General features: G+C 43.0%; 1 protein-coding gene across 3 annotated transcripts in view; it reads right to left on the bottom strand.

Moving 5' to 3' along the window:
• Positions 1-3,307: 3,307 nt before the first annotated feature.
• GREM2 (gremlin 2, DAN family BMP antagonist) overlaps positions 3,308-19,154 on the bottom strand; it is a 40,714-nt gene continuing 24,867 nt past the window's right edge. For 2 of the 3 annotated variants that reach the window (XM_052806337.1, XM_052806338.1), the window contains exon 2: positions 3,308-6,183. In XM_052806337.1, coding sequence (XP_052662297.1) covers positions 5,676-6,183 — 508 coding nt within the window. In that variant the 3' untranslated portion in view covers positions 3,308-5,675. Of the gene's footprint in view, positions 6,184-15,618; positions 18,381-19,154 lie in introns of those variants that run through there. The other variant, XR_008238006.1, reaches the window with a different exon arrangement.

Here is a 19,154-nt window from a genome sequence, read left to right as displayed (position 1 = left end):
TACTGTATTTAGTGTTTCTATTTCAATTTTTTTAGAATGTTAATTTATATGAAAATAAAAGGAATAATAATGAAATAACTGCCTTCTCTCTTCACTGTCAGGCTGTGCTGTAGTTTGCTAGCAACTGTTTGCTCCCTAAGCACCACATCCCGTTCAGGCTCCTGTGATCAAGGTAAAACCTTTGTGAAGAGATCAGTGGAAACAGGGCTTCTCTTTCCTTGCCTTTTGGAAGGACAGTGACAGTAATTCCCAGTTATGTGGATATATTACCTTTTGCCCAGGTGGTGGTAGCGAGGAGCTTCAGAGTCCTTTACCCAATCAGACTATGTATCACTCACTCCTCTGGCTTGTCCATGCCTTCCAGTAGTGCATTTGGCTCAGGTTTGTAACCTGTTCCTACTAACACTGCCTACGTAACAGTCTCAAGAAATTGCTGTTAGGTTAACAACATGCGTTAAAAAGTATTATCTGCATATTATAATGTGTGTGTGTGTATATATATATATATATAAAGTTTTATATCATTAAAGTGTTGTCCAGCAACCTGGTAGGACTGTCACATACATACATTCTACCCTTTTCACTGGATCTGCAGCATGGATGCTAAAAGTTATTTGCAAACCTCTCTCTCAAGAACAGCATTAAGGGCTGACTGCAGCTGGTGGTACCATGTTATGATCCTAAGATACAAGCTGCTACATAGATTTTCCCCTTTCATTTTACTGAGGCCCAACCTATTTGGTTGAACATGTCTCTCTTTTATATAGCTTCTCCCCAGCCTGTTTTCAAACATCTATACAATGTGAAGTAGCCCACTATGTGCACCACCAAATCTGACCCACAGCACTCCCAGAGCAGATTCCCAGCATAAGTTTCACCACTGCTCTTTTTTTCAGTGGCACACTCAGCTTTTTACAGAATTCTGGACTAACTATGTTTGTTTGTTTGTCTGGGTGTGTTTTAAAGAGGTCAAACACCCCATTGGTCCCCTCTTCCCCCCGTTTACTGCAACAACATCAATTTGACTTAGCTGTAATTTGTACTACAATTTGACTTAGCTGTAATCCTGCAATGTAATCCTTATGGACAAAATTCTGAGCCTTTGTTGATTACCAACACCACATATCACTCACCATTTCTTAAACAAATGCAGCAGCTAAATAAGGGCTTTCATACCTGAGCAGCAGATATGACTTACTGAGAATAAAAGTCTGTTTTTTTATGAGGAGCTAAAAAGATTCATGTTGTTTTACTTGCAAATTAAAGCCTTTCACAAGCATGGAACTTTGTCACGTGTCATGACGTGGTGGTGGTTAGCTTTTTTTGCAGCACCTTTCATCATCCCAAAGCACTTCCAAAACTTAGTTAAGTATTAACCAACAGTGGCAGTGGGAATACAATTAGTGACATCTTCCATAGACTGACGTTTTTTCTTGCCCAGTTTTTCAGTGATCCGCTTAAAAAGCTGGAAGCAGTTATTAATTTCATTGAGAGAAGATATAGCAAGCCTTTGCATTGCAATTATTTTGTTGCATCCTCTAGGTTAATAAGTAAAGCTGAGTTTGTGGCAAGTCCATTATATCAGTTACTTAAGTTACGCCAATTTTAAACTGCTATGGACAGAATAAGTGAAAACTGATGGAGCTAAGTTTTTCTGGAGACAGTGTAAACAGGACAGCAATGGGAGGAGGCAGAACACCATGCCCCAAACCATTCAGGTCTGCCACCCATCAGTCAAATGGGATTCACGTTACAGAACAGGTTTTCCAAGTGATTCTCTTGCTTATGACAGACCCATCTGTACCTGTGCTGTACCTGACATTCACCCAACCTACTTGTAAAGGCATCCAATGGCAAGTCCATTGCCTCAAAAAGATGGTGTCTTTCTGAAGATAAAGGGTCCCCGTTGAGTCAGCACGGTTTTTTCATTTATTTCCAGCTCAAATTTAAGCTCTTAGAAACTCCATTTGTTACTCACACCAAATTGGGTCCCTGCCGAGGCGGCAGTCCCATGGTGGTAGAGCTTAACGTTTACTGTCCCCCTCCTTCCCCTGTCCCACACCACCACTCTAAGAAATATTGGATCTATCTGAGCTACAGCTTTTTTCATCTACCTCAAGAGACTTGCCTTGCTCTTGGATGGCCTGCACAAGGGGGAGTTTTTTGGATTACAGCATGTGCCTGTGGTACGGTGGTTCTGCAGTCGGGCAGCAAGAGGCTGGGAGACCTGCAGCTGGAGTCGAGGCTGTACCACAATCAGTAGAGGTTCAGGTGGGTGCTGCGCAATGAAGCTACCTGCAAAGCAGGAGAGTGGCTGAGGGCGGGTGGAAATGAGAGAGGGTCGGTGGAGAGCTGGCTGCCTGAGCTCCTTTTGGGCCGACTGAGAGAGGCACTTGTGAGTTCTGAGCAGAGGGCCCTGACCATGCTTAGGCAGCTAAAGCACAGCAAAACAGTAATTCACTAAACCAATGCCTACTCAAAAAAAGAAAAAGTCCCCAAACCTATTAAATTGCTGAACTGTGAGAGGATTTGGGCAAGAGATGGGGAAGGGAGAAAGCAAAGTGTTCCCGCAGATGTCAGTTATAGTGCCATAAAGGACACAGCCCTCCCTTGCTAGTTGTGGTCTAGGTGCTCCTGCTTCTTTCCAGACCCATGACAGGCATCTCTTCTGGTCACAGGGAGGCTTGTTCCTCACTGCGAGAACTCCCTTTCCTCATCGAGGTCTTCCTTCAAGATTATTTTGCAACTATCTTTTCTCTGGGTTGGAAAGAAAAGAAAAAAGAAAAAAACAAAACACTACCCTACCTTTGGAGAGACATACAGTGTACTCACTCAAGAGCTGATAGCAACCATTAAAGCTCACCTACATCTTCAGAGGTGGTACTTTTTTTTTTTTTTCCCCTATGAGTAGTTTGGTGCCTGTTACATAAGGATCTAGCTATATTTTAAGCAAAACCACTTAGGTCAGGGTAATAGTTACTTCTCTTACCACAAATGATGCCAGCAGTTCAGCGAGTGGTGGAGCTTTGGTTGTCTGCTTGCCAGGCAACCAAAAATCCAGAATTTGTGCATGCAGAATCAACTCCAGAATCTAGGATTAGTGCCATTTTTTTTCCCTCTTGCCTTGTAGGTAGTTTTGAGGGGGGTGGGGGGAACGACGACAAGTGAAGAAGTAGCTAGGTTTTCCCAAGCTGTCAGGGTGAGCCATCCTTTACCCGTATCTGGTAGGATCAAAAGGAAGCCAGAGAATATACTGATTAGAAAGCAGTTGGACACAAGGTGTTGAAGCAAAGCCCGTACACCTGGATGCCATATAACCCTAGAGGAGCTTTATTATTTAATCTATAATTTAATAGTAGACCTATAAAATAATTACATTATACTTAAAGCATTTCTTCATTTTTTGTTTTCTTTTATAAAACAAGAATTAAATACAGTTTTAACCATTACAAGCTCAACTCAGTTTTTACATAAACACAGCTCCTAGAAGGAGCTTTAAGCTGCAGCATATTCATATTGCAAACTGATGAAAAACCCAGGCAGGGCATAGCTTAAAGATAAAGATTCTTGCACATTTTTCCTAACTGAAGTTACTAGGGTACTTTCCTCTCTCTAGTCCAAAATGCCTGACTTTCAGTTCATTTCTTTCAAGCGGAGACTGAGATCCCTGGAGTCTTAATAGACTACAGCTATTGCCACCTTCTCCCCCCACCCCCCCACCCCAACCCTCTCCAGCCTAGACCGAATGGTGCCCATTCGGTGGCTGGCACGACGCTGGCAGCACAGCAGCGACAGCCTCTAAAGCAATCCCTGTGCGAGGAGTCTCCCTGTGCGCTTCTGACATGCTGAAAGATCACAGCAGAAAAGCCACGGCCGTTCACGTAATGGGGCTAACAGACCTGACCAACCTCATCCTGCCTGTGCCAATCCCCGTAAACCGCTTGGTGAGCTCTCGTGGAGCTCAGTCCTGAAAGCCTCTTAGAGCAGCCTGTCTCACATAATAGAGACCTGTGGCACTGCAGCCCTGGCTGGCGAAAGTGCTAACCGCATTAACCCCTTGAAGTGGCTGCATGGGAAGAGGCTGGTGGGAAAGGGCTCCCACGGCAAGCTGGTTTCACTAGATGCAGATGCTGAACTGTGAGACATGCATCAGGGAGTCGGCGTGTCATTTTTAATTTGTAAGCTTCGGGCAATTGAGCACGCATGGGCTTTGGTTTGGGGGAAGGGGCTGGTTTGTTTTGAGATGTAGGGTTTGGATGCAGCTGGGACTAATAGAGATCAGAACTGTAACAAATGGGGTATACAGGACATGCTAAACTCCATCAGCTGAATGACACTGTAGTATGGAACTGCAAGTGTTCACCAACACTGATTATGTAGGACTCAAAAACTGAGTGGACCACCAGTACTGTAGCAATTACAACTCACTCTCCCTGCTCCTACAGCTGTGACCCATTCCAGCGGCACTGACTGATGGGTTTGTCCTTTAACACTAATACATTAACATGGTTTCCAATCATGGGAGAGACACCACTCCCAAAACCTGATGACACTGATGTAGCTTTTGTATTCAGTCCAGCAATGACCAAATTTTGTCCTTTGTGCGACAGTGCTTTTATACCTTATGAGAAACATCGTTCCCTTAAGTGTTCTCAGCTCCTCTCCCACTACCCTCCCACCTTCCCCGGTCTGAGCAGGCATAAATATAAGGTCATAAATGGATGTTGTTCTTTTGGGAGTAAGAAACACACACATATCTAACACACAAAAACCTACCGAAAGCCTAGTTAAACCACGTCCATTTTAAGCCAGGCAGCTGACCTAGCAACCGAGTCTCTTACTCAACATCTTTCAATCTCTGGCATATTCTGCCACAAGCAAAATATACATGGCTAGGTCTGTAATACTTTAAACAGCTGTTTACTATAGCTAGGTTACAAAATAAACACTGCTGCAGAGACCACATGTTCGATATACTCTAACCACAACAGCATCAGAACCCACCCTCAGTCTGCTCTGTGGTCATGGTGGCTGACCCAGCGCCTCGCCCTCTCCCCCTTGCTTCTTATCTGCTGTTCAGACAACAAGCCCAGAGCCGTTTGTCATTGCACAATTAAAGTTGTCTTAAGGAGATGAGCCTCATCAGAGAGTCTCACTTGCTTTTCGCACGTTACTCCTCGTTAGTCTCCCTCATCTGCGTCCCCCAGTCCTGGGCAGTGCCCCAGCACTTCCAAGTGGGAGCGGCAAGCTCCGGACCAAAGCACGGGGAAGGCGTTCTCGTCTTGTGGAGGGGACTGGAGTGTAGGGCAGAGGGCTTTACTCCACACAGTGGAAACATTTAATGCTGGATTCAGCCAACTGGTCACTTTGATGATCAATCCCAACTTCTGGGAGCCTGCTCCACTCCAGAAGATTCAACCACCCGGTGACATTGGAAATATACACTGAAACTTTGTGGTGAAGTGCCTAACACAGCTCATTAAAAAGCGTTATTCCAGTAGGCAAGTCACAAGGAGCCTTTCCTTGCTGAAGAGATGCCTCCTGAAAGAAAACAAAACACAAAAAAAAGGAAAAGAAGAAACAAACCAACAAAATGCACAGTCTGCTCAGTGGGAGAGGAGAGGCAGCAGTAAATCTGATGCGGGCAACACCAAGCAGTAGCTACATGCCCGCTCTCACAGTTTGCCTGAGTTGTTAAGATTCACAGACATGCACCGGCACTGCTTGACCTTCTGAATTTTCTTGAGTCGGAAAGGTGGGTCCAGCTCCGGGCACTCCAGCTGCACGGTCGAAGAGGTGACCTTGTGTGGCTTGCAGAAAGCACAGGACTGGAAGGACTCCTCCTCTTTTTTCACGTGCCGTGGTATGTAGAAGGAGTTGCACTGCCCATAGCAGAAGCGGTTGATGATGGTGCGGCTTATGCAGCCCTCCTCGCTGACAGTCTGCCGCAGGGGCTGCGTCTTGCACCAGTCGCTCTTGAGGTACTTCCTTTCGGTGACCACGAGGGCCTCCTGGCTGGAGGCCAGCACCTCCTTATTCAGCTGCTGCCTCCGCTCCGAGTGGTTGCTGCTGCTGTCTTTATAAGGGGAGGGAATGGCGCCTGCAGGACGGTTTTTCCTGGTGTCTGTTACTTGAACCAGCGCTGCCATCAGAAAAACGGACAAGGCAAATTTCCAAATCATCCTGCAACGGCAACACAAGTAGCTGTTAGGAGAGACACGTTTTCAAACCACAGAATTGTAATGGAGTTGAACTTTACGCCTGCTTTTAGAAGAAGTGGAGATCTTACCGCCTTTGTAATCCCACCACTTTTCCTAGGAGATTAGCTCTACTCTAGGGTGATTATTTATCATGAAGAGGCCAGGCCCCGTGTTAAGTCACATCGCTTCCCCCCTGCCGCCGCCAAGCTCTCCAACTACTCTTTTTTCCCCCATAGGGACAATGCTGCTTTGATTGCTGAAGCAGTGATTTTACAGAAGCTTCAGCCAGAAAGGTCTCCTCCTTCTCTGTGAAATCCTGGGCCAAACAGCTGGGCAAACCCCTGGCTAGCGAAGGCTCAGGAGACTCCTGCCAATACTGTGACAGCTGATTTGGGGACGGCGGGGCGAGGGGAAGGGCATACCAGGTTACACAAGGTGAAGTCCCGTCTGCCTCTCCAGCCCCCGAGTCCCTGCCCAGCCTCGTTCCACACAGAAGTAGCGAGAGGTGTCCAAAAGCATATTTTTATTATTTTAAATTGCTTCTGAAGTTTCTTGGGGCTTTTATGGCATTTACAGGCTCGCATTTGTTGTCTTCGTGGGAGGCCGAAAACTTGATGGATTTATTCTTCCAGTAAGAGGAAATGCTTAAACACAATTTTGAGGACTTCATTACTGCAACGCCTCTTAGGCAAATGGTTTAAGAAGGTTTGTAAACAGGAGAGAATTCAATATTTATTTTAGATGTTAAGGAATAGGGTAGAGCATAAGCCAGTTGCTAAGTTAAAATAGTCAGCCAGTTGGCAGAAATATTTTTTCCTATGGTTCTCTATTACGATTTCTTGTTCTGTGGAGCATCTCTTACCAACTCTTGGATCTTTATCAACCACTTGTCCAATTCATTTTAGTAATGTGTCTCGATGTGCTTCCAGGATATCAGAATAGACGTACTAAATTTCCTCATAAAGCCAATGCTCACCAGTGAACTGCCACAACTCATTTGACAGTTCATTTTATGTCGTTCTCCCTGGGAAGGGAGAACGGAGGGTCTCTAGGGTGCCAGAAGTGAGTGCAGCCCAGAAGCTTCCCGTTAGGAGGTAAGGATACTTCAAGTCTTTCTAAAAGTGCTCTGCTTACCTTTGTTCTTAAAGGTCTGTATTTTTGTAATAGCATACAGAGGAAAGATTCATTCCTCTCTTCCCAGTAAAGCTTCAAATCCTTCCAAGTAATGATTTTTTTTTCCTTTAGAGTGATGCCAAGATAAAAAAATACCATCTCACCAGTAAATATACATATGTCTAACACTATAGACAGACACTTGAGATGTCGCATAGGTATTCCTAATGTGAAAACATGCCATTTTCCAAAGATAGACACCAACAGATCAAAAAAGTGTTTGCAGCAAACCTGCAAGAGAAGATGACAACAGCAGTAACAAATACTTCTCATCTAACAAAGCAGACCTAACGTATTTAACCCCTGTGGAGATAAAGAGAAGGAACTACTGTAGCAGACTAGGTGAGATAACATCCCTTTAGGTGATTTTCTAAGTTTATGAGACCACAGTGTCAGACTTGACTAAATTTGTAAGGGGAGAAGTTTGAAGTGATGAAGGAAAGGAAAGTGCTAATCCTACAGCTGTGAGCAGAAGATGTTCTGATGCAGAGTTAAATTTCACCAGATTGTGTGCTTGAAACAGAACCACCTTTAAATGGAAACCAGTATTTCTAAAACACAACTAAGCTCATTCATCTGCAACCACGCTAGCTACCCACTGACACCCATTGTAGCCATGGGTACTTTAAATCAGTGGCCTATTTTCACACTGCTTAGCATTCAGCACACAAGTCCAGAAGTTTTGTCCAGAGTCTTTAAATGAAGCAAGACTAGACTTGGCTTTGCTCACAGGTATTGTCGCCAAGACCATTGGATGTCAACCCACACAGCCAGGCCAAAACCTAATCAGGTAATTAGTTTCAGTTGAATATAGTGTTCCACGCTTCCTTTCAAACTGTTCTCATGTTATTCTGCACTGAAGGCAGCATTTCAGTAGTAGATAAAACAACTGATCCCTGCTGCTTTGTGTTTTATATAGAAAGGGAAGGAAAAACCCCAGGAGTTACAAGCCTATATCTTCTAGAAAAAGACAGAGGTGAGCTCTCCACAAGATGCCTTATGCCAACACTCCTCGGGCGTACTCTTCTCCTGAAACGCAAGCCCACAGAGCAGTAACTCTACTGTCCTTCAGGGAGGGAGTTTGGTCCTTTTCAGCTGGGATATCGCCTCTCCAGTCTCATTTCTCTGATCCTGGCAAGGAAGAGGATAGCACAGGTCCAGAGGCACATCAGAAGGAGAGACGCACTCTTTCTGCCACCCCTTCCTCTTTTCTTTGGAAACCCTGTCTTACCACACCCACACACTTCTGATCACAAAATGCAAGTTGAAACAGCTTCCCTTTCATGTCAAGGATGGGGTCAAGCAGAAATCCTATGTAGGAATTCAGGAAAGCTGACAGAGCTAACAACTCAAAGTCTACAATATAGAGAAATATTATAGTAGCTTTCTAATTACTGAAATAGTTTTATGTAGGCATGGAGAACAACAGAGTAAGTAGGATTTATTCAGTAAGTCTATGTTTATAACTAATAAAGCATTCTTAATCAAAGCCACTATTGTAAGGTTATAAACCACAAGCTACAGTACATGCTAGCAAGTACTTCTACAGACAGGTAGGAACGCACCACCTATTTCTGTCATTGATCCTTATCAAACCTGTACCTTAAAATGTTTACATAATAGAATAATAATCTATTTTACACTAGCAGGTCAAATGTGCATCCTGTCAGATTGTGGAATTTCTAATCACAGGGTTGCCCCTTACTAGCCTGCAAATCACCCCTTTCTAAGCCCTGGCACACAAACCCCCTATTCAAGCAAGTAAGGGTGCAAACAAGGTCACCTGGTGCCAGCAACATGCCAAGGACTACATATATTTTCAGTGCTCACATGCAAAGAGAAGAGAAACCTCAGTATTCTCAGAGAAACAGAACACTTTGGTAAGCTCGGTTTGAATGCAAAGCAACGTGGTGAATGCTGTCTGTCTGCAGACAGAGCGGGATGAGAAGAAACACAAAACGTACTGGAGAAGAATCTGGCTTCTGGCAAGCACAGGGCAGTTCTGTCCTACTTAGATGGCACAGAACTGAACAGCATGTGGCTGAGACCAGGCAAGGGAGAACTGCCTCGAAAGACCAGCGCCTCTCAAACTTGCACAAATGCCAGCCTGGGCCCACTGTTCCCGCTGCGCTGGGGGACTCCCCACGGTCAAGCCGGTGGCAGCTCCCCTGTGACAGTCTTCAGCTTCTTCCAGCATCCTTGCCAGCTGCTGCCAGTTACCCCCATCCCTTTTTTCCAGTGCGTGAGCTGGTGCAGAAAACCACTTAACCTTAGACTATACACCAAACGAGGCCTAGCTGCATTTACATTTTGCATGCTAAATTTGTAATTCTTTGAGATAAGGAAATCAGCATCAAGTATGAGTTCATAAACTCATCAAACCTGTCATGCTGGAGCTGGGCTATCAGATACTCAGGAGCGTAAAAAATCCTTGGCCAAGGAGGCAAGAACACCAAGATCCAGCTCTCTAATCCAGAGAGGTCAGGGCACTCAGCTAGGAAGGGAAGACCCAGGATCACCGTGTCTGCCCTTAGCTTTAGTTCTTGTTTGTATCCAATTACTGTGTAACATGAAATATCTCCCAAGACACGATCCCTCTTGCGTACCAACCTTCTGGCCCTATAACTCACACGTTCTTGAAAGCAATCCAGCTCCAGAGCAGGACAGGCAGCAGTGTAACCCCCAAAATAGCCTATAGTTTTGTGGTTAGGGCACTTCTCTGGGAATTGGAGTATTGGATTTGACCTCAGAATGCAAGTGCATCACTTCTGGAGAAGTGGCCCGACGCAGAAGTGGGTGCTATGGTCTGGAAGACAGGGCAGGAGGTAACGGTAGCGCCCATCTGTGCTGAGTGACTGCCTCACCATTTCCTCTGGGTTTCAAAGGCGTGACTTCAGTTTCGAAGCTCAGGATGCAGCTTCTGACTAGGAATGCCAGTTTTGAGGGTCAGCCTACTTCAGGGTTGCAGGTGGACAGAAAGAGAGAGGGTTGTAACTGGAAGGTCGCTGTGATACTTTATGTTAGCTGCTCAGAAAATCAGTGGGTGTGAGACCCATTTGTTTGTTTTAGCACGCAACACTTACAAAGCACTTGACATTATCAGCATTCCTGGAAGCATTCGACTCTCTGATACAGATATGTCACACAATCATCTCCTCCTCACTAGGCCTTCCTGGGAGGGGTTCAGAAAAAAGCCACAGCCAATAGTTTAAAAAAAAATAATCTGCAAAACCTGTCTTACCATGGAACTTGAGAGCCTACCTGTTTAGCTGAATTTAATGAACAGCTGAAAAGTTTGCCTTGGAAAATGGTTTCTCTTCAACTACCAGCAAAAGACAGGAATTCTAGGCTAGGTTAAATCAAGTATGGTTCTGTGGCACGCTACATACACGGTCACATTTGACCACCTGCATCACTCTTTTACAGTTGCCATCCTGCAAACTTCAGAGACACGAGAGCTCTCCTTTGGGATCAGCTATTCAGCTGATTGTGGGATTCCCTGTTACCAAAAAGTTTTCTAGTCCCCGCTTGCTTTCATATTAGACCTAGTCAAAAAAGCATCTGTATAAACCAGCCATATGTATATTAATGTAAGAACACAGTGTACATGGTCAGTTCTCAGCATTTAAGATGGGACACAAAAAGTGTTCCTTGAAGACAAGCCAGGCAATAACTTTTCAAAGAGCTAAAACTTGGCTTTAGCAACAGATGTGGGAAGCCAGGAAATACCAGATTCTCTACCAGGCAGCCAAAATGCTATTTATTTAATTTATTAATGGTTAGGCATGATTCTAATGGTACAATGTTCAAATAAAGACTACACAAATCAGGCACCTTTGTGCGAGGGAGGCATTTGGTGCTAACTTCTTCCTTTTAAGTATCCTTTGGAAACTATCGCTCCTGTTTCTCAACAACGTCAGCAATAACTGAACACTGTACTATATCTTTCTTTTCGCAGAGCCATGGGCCTCTTAGTAAATCATTCCATCATTAATAGATTCTCATGATTAAATTGCCAAGACTGAGGCCAGCCACAACAACAAAACACGTAGGAGACGGGGGGGACCAAACTTGAAAAAAGCCTAGAAAACCCAGTACTGCAGCTAGAATGTGTTATTCAGATATTCAGATACAAAAGCACTGCGTTTTAGCAGTAAAGAAGAGTTACCATGTACTAGGAATACTAAGCATCACTTTTTAAAACCACTGCATGCAACACCAAAGGGAATAATTGTTTGAAAAACAATAATTAATGCCATTACAAGCAGAAGTTTTTCCATTCTTGCCCTCTAAGAACCTTCTACAGTGATTGAGAGAAAGCTATTTCGTTGCATCACAGCCCTAGCAGTAGGTGGTAGAGGGAGAAAACATTTCGTTCAGACTTAATAAACTCCTTGTACCCTCGCTGGCTGGCTTGGATGGAGATCCTTCCTCCTCTCCATCCTTCTCTCTCCCTCCCACCGAGGAGATCCATCCTCTCTCCCTCGCACCAACACCTCTCCCCCGGAGAGGCCCAAGCATGCCCACGGGGAACACCACAAAGCTGTGAAGGGGACAAGAAAGGTCTGCCTGCAGGCTGGACGCCTCAGGAACCGTACTGTCCTGTCCAGGCTCTTGTTTGGTTTTTGAAAGGGGAAGGTGGGGTTGGGTTTCATTGATGCCAGCCTGCGCTCCTCAGGAGAGGACAGCATTTCCCCCACAATGCCAGAACTTAAAAGTTCTCCTTGTCAAGACAGTTCCTGAAGACACTGAATTTATAATATTGAAAAATAGAGTACATCATCGATAAAACCGAACTACACAGAACAAAGACGACACTGGTGGGGACAGGCTATGCTAAGATAAAGCTAGTTGAAAGCACCTCCAAGGATGTTGCTTCATACTAATTTCAGCTCTCACTATAAATTTTCTACAACCAAGGGCTTTATCTTGATTTTTTTTCTGAAGGGGTTGCGAGTTTAGAAGAATTCCTGGTCCGTGCACAAACATATAAGAGGAATCAAGGACTCAACCAATTACTCCCATCATATCCAGCAATGTGTAATGTGTCAGATATGTTATTTTTAGGACAGGAGCAATTATGAAGAAAACTTGAGGGTACTCACCCTTAGCACTAAACCCAACCAGCTCAACTGATGGGGTGTTCCTTAATATTTTGTCCTCTATCTTTCTCATCTACCTTTACTGCCTCCAGAAATTCATGTTTATAACCATTGAACAATTCCTACTTTCACAACGATTCCTTCTTTCAGAAACTTCAGACAAGCTCGTTTGAAACAGGTTAGAATGAATGGAGCTGCTCACTTCATCAGAGTTAAGAGATCACATTACTTCAATGCTCTTCTTTGCACTTACCTCCTGCCAGGAAGTATACTGATTTAAATATTGTATTACTGATCTATGGTATTAGGCTCTCCGCAGGCTGAATCCTTCTTATCTTGCATAGCTTCTAAACATGTACTTCACTTTATTTTTTTAAGTAGTATTACTATTGGAGGAATTGGGAGGATTTTCTCATTTTTTAAAGCCAGGACAAGGAGTTTGTGAGGACAGTCGTTGAAGATTTCATGCGCTGAGATATCAGTTTTTATCTATTATATCCAAGATATGAACTAGAGTTCCAGAAGACTAGAGGGGCAGGGAGGGGGGAGTACTAGTGAAGCCAGCCCTGGTATTCTTCTTTGAGATACATTCACTAAGACTTATATCCATCATAAATACCAATGCTTCCCCAAAAACACATACACATAAATGCAATTACTAAGACAATCACCCAACTAGAAGAAAACAGTGAAGGAAACCATGCTGCAAGTTTGGGGGTTTTTTTAAGGCTAAATGTTAGCCAGGTAATACAGTGAAGCAAGGCACTACCAACTTCATACTGCCCTGTATTTATCAATAGCAAAGATTTGATTCCACAACTGTGGCAGCATTTATCATTTTAACACAGGAAAAGTAAGATAAAGAGGAGGAAGAAAAGCTGCAAAAAACGTAAAAGCCAAGACATCCTACGGTAGCTCTGGTAATGCAGCAATGCCATTTTTAGGGGAATGCAACTACACAGAACTCCGATTGAATACTAACAGGTAACCAGACAAAGGCTTTTGGGAATACTGTTATGATTAAAACTCCTAAATTTTGTTGCAATTTCAGCTTCAGGAACTTGTGGTTTTAGAGTCAACCACAGACAAATGTCTGCCTGGTGAGCACATGTGAATTGTCCCAAGCAGAGTGAGATGTCCTACTCAGAAGTGTCTGGGTAGTCATCAGTACTGGCAGCACATGCAATACTGGGGAAAAAAGGGGGAGTGGGAGGAGGGAAAAACCCACAAAATAAAACCAGATTTCTGCTTGCCATCCATGAGGTTGATTTTCTTTCTCCCAACCTGGTTTTGGAGAATGCTACAGTCAGGGGGTGGGAGGAATAAATAAAAGAAAACTCCCTGGATACAAGAAGAATAGCTGTTTGGAAAGGACTGAAAGTTAGTTCTCCTATGAATCTAAAAAAGGTCTCTTTGCCAGAGTGAACCAGGTTGAAAAGATACTTGTTCTCCTTCTCAGTGTTCCTCAGCTTTTCAGCACGAGATAAAGAGCCCCAAATAGGCAAGTCAGTTCTGTTTGCACATGAACATTTTGTCCAGCAAGCAATAATAGCCTACATTTAACTTTATTCTTCTGTGCAGAAGGCAGCTGGTACACTCCCTTTTGGCAGTGTTTCATTCAGGAGAGAACAGCAGACTTCTGCCCTTGGGAAACTAAATCAGAAGGGAAGTGATGGGTTGAGCAAATGTCTTCATTTGTGACCATCCCTCAGCCTGTTGGAAAGGAGGACAGTCAACACAAGAATGGGGAAAGTTCAGCATTTAAATACAATAGCTCATTTCATTGCTTCCTCACTGGAGAATCAATACTACAAAAGACTATTTTGCAATGAGTAGTCTCCATTATATTTTTGTTGTTTGCATTACAACAGAACATAGAAATCTCATCCAAGACCAGGGCCTGACTTAGCAACACAACTTCAAATGTTTGTAGACTAACTTGGTGAGCAACATATGGTGGGACCAGAACTGAGCACAGAGGGGAAGTGAGTTATTGGAGGTCAGAAATTAACTGAGAATGGACCATTTCCAACAGCTTTCAATTGCACTGCATGGCACCAATGCTCTTCTTTTTGATGATCAGTCCAGATTTGTTACCCTTAGGCAAGTTTTTCTTTAAAAACTTTATACTTTTATATATGAAAACGGTTCTGTATGAAAATTTCCAGTATAGATTCCCTGAGTTTTGATAGAACAGAGATGGAGTTAAGAGCTTTATTGCTTTGTAGCTTCAAACAGTGTACTATTCCTGGAGCACACAGCTCATTTTCTAGCTCACAGTAAGGGAGAAGACCATTAGTCTTCAATATACGTGCATTACTATACTTGCACCATTCCCAAAAGAGGGCATTTGGATGAGATTTGTTCTAGAAGAAAACTGAGGCCTGTATGTTAAAGCATCACAAAAGTGCTCAAAAGAATTTCTGCTTGCTTCTCTTAATGGTCAGAAAAACCAATAATATAATCAATAACATCATTAAAAATCAGTAGGTGGCATGTAATCTTATTTATGAGAAACACCAGATTAATCAACAGAGAAGTAACATTTAAATTTTCCAGATTTTCTGGTAGATTCAGAGACTTGTATTCTTTCAGGCTCTCCATTGATGACACTATCCTCAGTTACTACATTATGACCCTTAAGTAGTCATGTTCCTCTTCGAAAAACCTAAAATGTTGCTGATGGTCTAGTGTTTATATTCAGAATTTTTGTAAGCCAATATCCTATTTAGAGAGCTGAAACACAGATGGTTCAAATAAGAATTGCTCTTATCTCAATATCCTACAGGCTAGTCTTTCTATTAGGTAGTATGGAAATTCAGACACACACAAAATTTCAGCTATGTATCCCACCATTTTTCAATATGCGATGCAAGAACCATCGCAGCTGTATTTTCATAAAGTTGTCCTAAAAATGGCATAGATTTATTGCTTCAAGACTTTTTCACTTACATCTATCCCTGCTTAAATTTGCCTGACAAAGCATCAGTCCTCCTGACTAAGGCTTACAGCAGTTCTGGGGACAGAGCGCAGAAGATCTATGCTAATGAGCAAATAAAACAAGTATGAAGCCCATTCAGCCTGGTAGCCGCAATCAGGTCTATGCCATGCCAACATGTAACTAAGCGCCTTACCAGAATGGTTAGTTTCACAGAAAAGCACTTTTGTCCTCAGTGAGGCTAAATCTAGGGAATCCTCTCATCCTTTTTTGCCTTTTCTTTGGTTAATAAGCAACATGCAATTACACATCTGACAGTTCCTCACAATTCTATTTTTTAATCCACTGACCAAATTTCAAACAAGTTGGACAGCAAGGCAGTTTTGAAACTCCTATTGCATTACACTAAGTGTGTTTTCTCCTAGGGTATACAGGAAGGCATGAAAAGTATCTCAGGGAAGGGGAAGGGGGGAGGACAAGTCAAGGACATCACAGTTTGGTACCACAGGAGGCGTGAGTCGTAAAGAGGATGTTTAGGGTTACTGTGGTGGACTGGCACATCGAACACAGCCATAGAAAATCAGAGTTCATGAGCTCTAACATTCACGTGTAATACAAGACACCTAGAAACAACAGTTGGTCACCTCAAAGTTTTTAATACATTCTCTTGCTCAGGGTGTAAGCTGGCACAAGAGTCAAAAAAACTTATTTGCATTACGTGTAGATGGAAGCCAGGCAGTAATGAGTCACTGCTGCACACCATTGTATTACATATGTATTACCCTTGGGTTGATCCTGTAATATTTTGTATCCCCTTTTGTTCACAAACATACTTGGAGAGTTACAAGATGTTTTCTTCTTTCCCTAAGAACACCAGGCTTCTCCTTGGCTTACTTTTGCAGTTACTTTTCATGGATTAACCAACGGTCCATCAGAATCCCCATTTAATTACTTTTGTTTCAAATGTTTAACTCAGCTGTGGGCTTTGCTCTGAAAGGAAGCCCGTTCACTCAAGGTCTCATATGAGAAAATTCAGGTATGCAACTGAAATGCAATTCAAACCTGTGAGGGCTGAGAAGCACAGCAACCGCATGCTCTGATGGTTGTTTGTATATGTGCATTTGCAAGCCTATAAACAAAGATGACATTTGGAGTTCAAAACCTTCAGAGTTATATGACTTCTTGGCTACCCTAGTAAGTATGTACATGCATCAGTTGACTTCTTGATGCAAGTTCTTGAGTTTGGAACTATTCTGACCCTTACTTTCAAGTTTTTTGTAAGATAACAAAAGGAATTTTCATTTATTTCACTACATGTCTATTGATAGTTCCTAATTGACAGTAATGTTTATGACTGTCATAGCTGTCAGCTGGACCAAAATAAATCACAGCAGCTGATGCTCAACAACTGTCAAAAGTACAGAACTTACGAGGTGCTATAAAGTCAGGAATACAAATAAAATTGTAATTAGATATGCAATATCAACATAAACATTGCTAAATACCTAAACATTTCAATATCACTTTCTAGATATACTGGAAAATGTATAGCACACGGAATGAATGGACAAACTAGTTTACTCACTGTTATTGGCAGTATGTGTCACTTAAGTAAAAGATGAATTTTCAGTGAAATGCTGCAGGATGACCTGTACTACAGGAAATTTCACATCCAAATACTGGAAACTTACTCCATCCCTCCCACATCACACTGATGGCAACACGTGGCTGTCCCACATCTATGTTCTTGTGGCTTTGATTCATGCTCTGCTCAGTGATTCTCCCTCCGTCATTGCCCAAAGAATGTAAATATTTGTTCTGTCTGTATTCTGGTTTACAGACTTGGCCCATTATTGAATATGAAGGCTGTAATTCAATGATAGAAGGATCTGTTGCCATGCATAAACTGGGATTTTATGTTTTATGACTTAGGCTTTGCAGAGCAGCCGTCTTCCTACTCACCTCCCCCTCTCCTTGCCCATGACTGAATTACAGTTCTGTCTCTAATCGAAGCCTAGTATTATTCTATTTCTCTTTTGCTCAGAGGAAGACCAGAGCTATCATTCTGAATACACACCAAGCCACAGGAGCCTGGATGAGGTACTCTAATGACAGGTCCTCCTACACAGCACATTTGCAGTCTTTCTGCTAATTAATTTGATTTTCTTTGTCTAGACTAACATAATACAGCAAGTTATGCTCATTTAAAGGAGGATTGTTAGCCTTTCAGTTCACTCCAAATGAGGAAGAAAGAAGAGTCAATAGACTGGAATCCGGGGGAGACTGACTTTGTCCTTGACTACACCATTGCTTATGTTTTCACTTGACCAAGACTTTGTCTCCAGGAGAACCCGAGACAGCACTATCATCAGAGGAGAGACTATAATCAAAATCAGATATCATTGGTATGTGCATGGCAAGGCAGTGGCAGTTACACAGAAGGGTTCTGTCTATGATGCACTGCAGTCAGCAGCTTTCTTCCTGGCAATCACTTGGCATATACTGTTCACAGCTCCTGACATCCTCAGAGGGCTGAACAAACGTGTAATTAAAAACACACACAAGCTGGTTTCTTCAGCCTCCCTTCACAGAATGAAAGGAGATTCAGTAGTGTGCCACTGGACTAGTAAATCAGAGGCAAAGCTAGTAATGGGACCTAAAGAAGTAACTCCTCACCACTTGGAAGGCGAGACCTTCATTCGGCAGTTTTGACAATGACTGAAACTATGGAGCTAAACACAGTCTCAGAGCTGAGCTGTCAGTCAAATAAAGGACTGGGGAACTGGTGTGATGCACGATAAACAGATGAACCGACTTGGATTTGAAAGTTCAGCCTTCGGAGTCAGGTGGGCAGATCCAGTTTTAATACCCAGAAAGAAAAGTGACAAGGAACCACGCATCATATAGGTGCACTGTGGAGTGGAATGAGTCCACATGTTTCTTAATAACGGCAGGGAAGGTCTTGACCTATGAGAGAAGAAGAAGAAGGGAGGAAGCTTACAGTGGAAATCACCCACCTCTTCTGCTCACAAACCCACAGAAAAGTGCCAGAGCTCCCCTTCTGTAGGCAATTTCAGGATCATTTCTAGCCTTGTAACCTCAGTTGCATTTATCATTTTGCAGCATCAAAGAGGGGAAGGATTCCAACTTTGGAACTTACTGGCTCAGGGATTTTGTTCTGGCTGATAGTAGCTGGGGACCCTCTACATAAACACAGCAGAAGATAAACAGCATCTAGAGGCTCTTTATTAACTTAATGTGACCTTGTTTTTTTACAGTGTTTGGCCATAAGCCATTCATACTCTGTCACCACAGTTAAGGTTGGAATATTTTTCCATTACTCACGCTTTCAAGCTCAGTAAAAGTAGAAAGTAAGTAAAAGGAAATCTAAAGATTCTTCTCTCTGGCTCTTTCAGAAAGCTATTCTCAGAAAGGTCAGGGAGGTATCTCGGAAAGAGTTAGCCAACATCTAGCTATAAATTTCAGTGTGAGTTGGCAAGCTTCACTTCTCTTCCAGGTCTATTCAAGGCTTCTTGCCCAGCTCTAACTTAGGCAGCACTTCCTTGAATCTAGTGGAGAGAGATGACACTTCTGGTAATCTTTGATGACCTCACCTTACTACATAGGAGGACAAAAATACTGAGGCTCCATTTCATGTCAGTGCTTGATTTGATTGAGAGTGATGAACTGTCCAAGTGAAGTGACGAAGACAGCTTCCCTTTTGACATTACTACAATGTTA

The sequence above is a fragment of the Harpia harpyja genome, chromosome 13 (assembly GCF_026419915.1).
Source record: "Harpia harpyja isolate bHarHar1 chromosome 13, bHarHar1 primary haplotype, whole genome shotgun sequence".
Classification (NCBI taxonomy): Eukaryota; Metazoa; Chordata; class Aves; order Accipitriformes; family Accipitridae; genus Harpia; species Harpia harpyja.
This window is presented reverse-complemented; position numbering and strand designations above follow the sequence as displayed.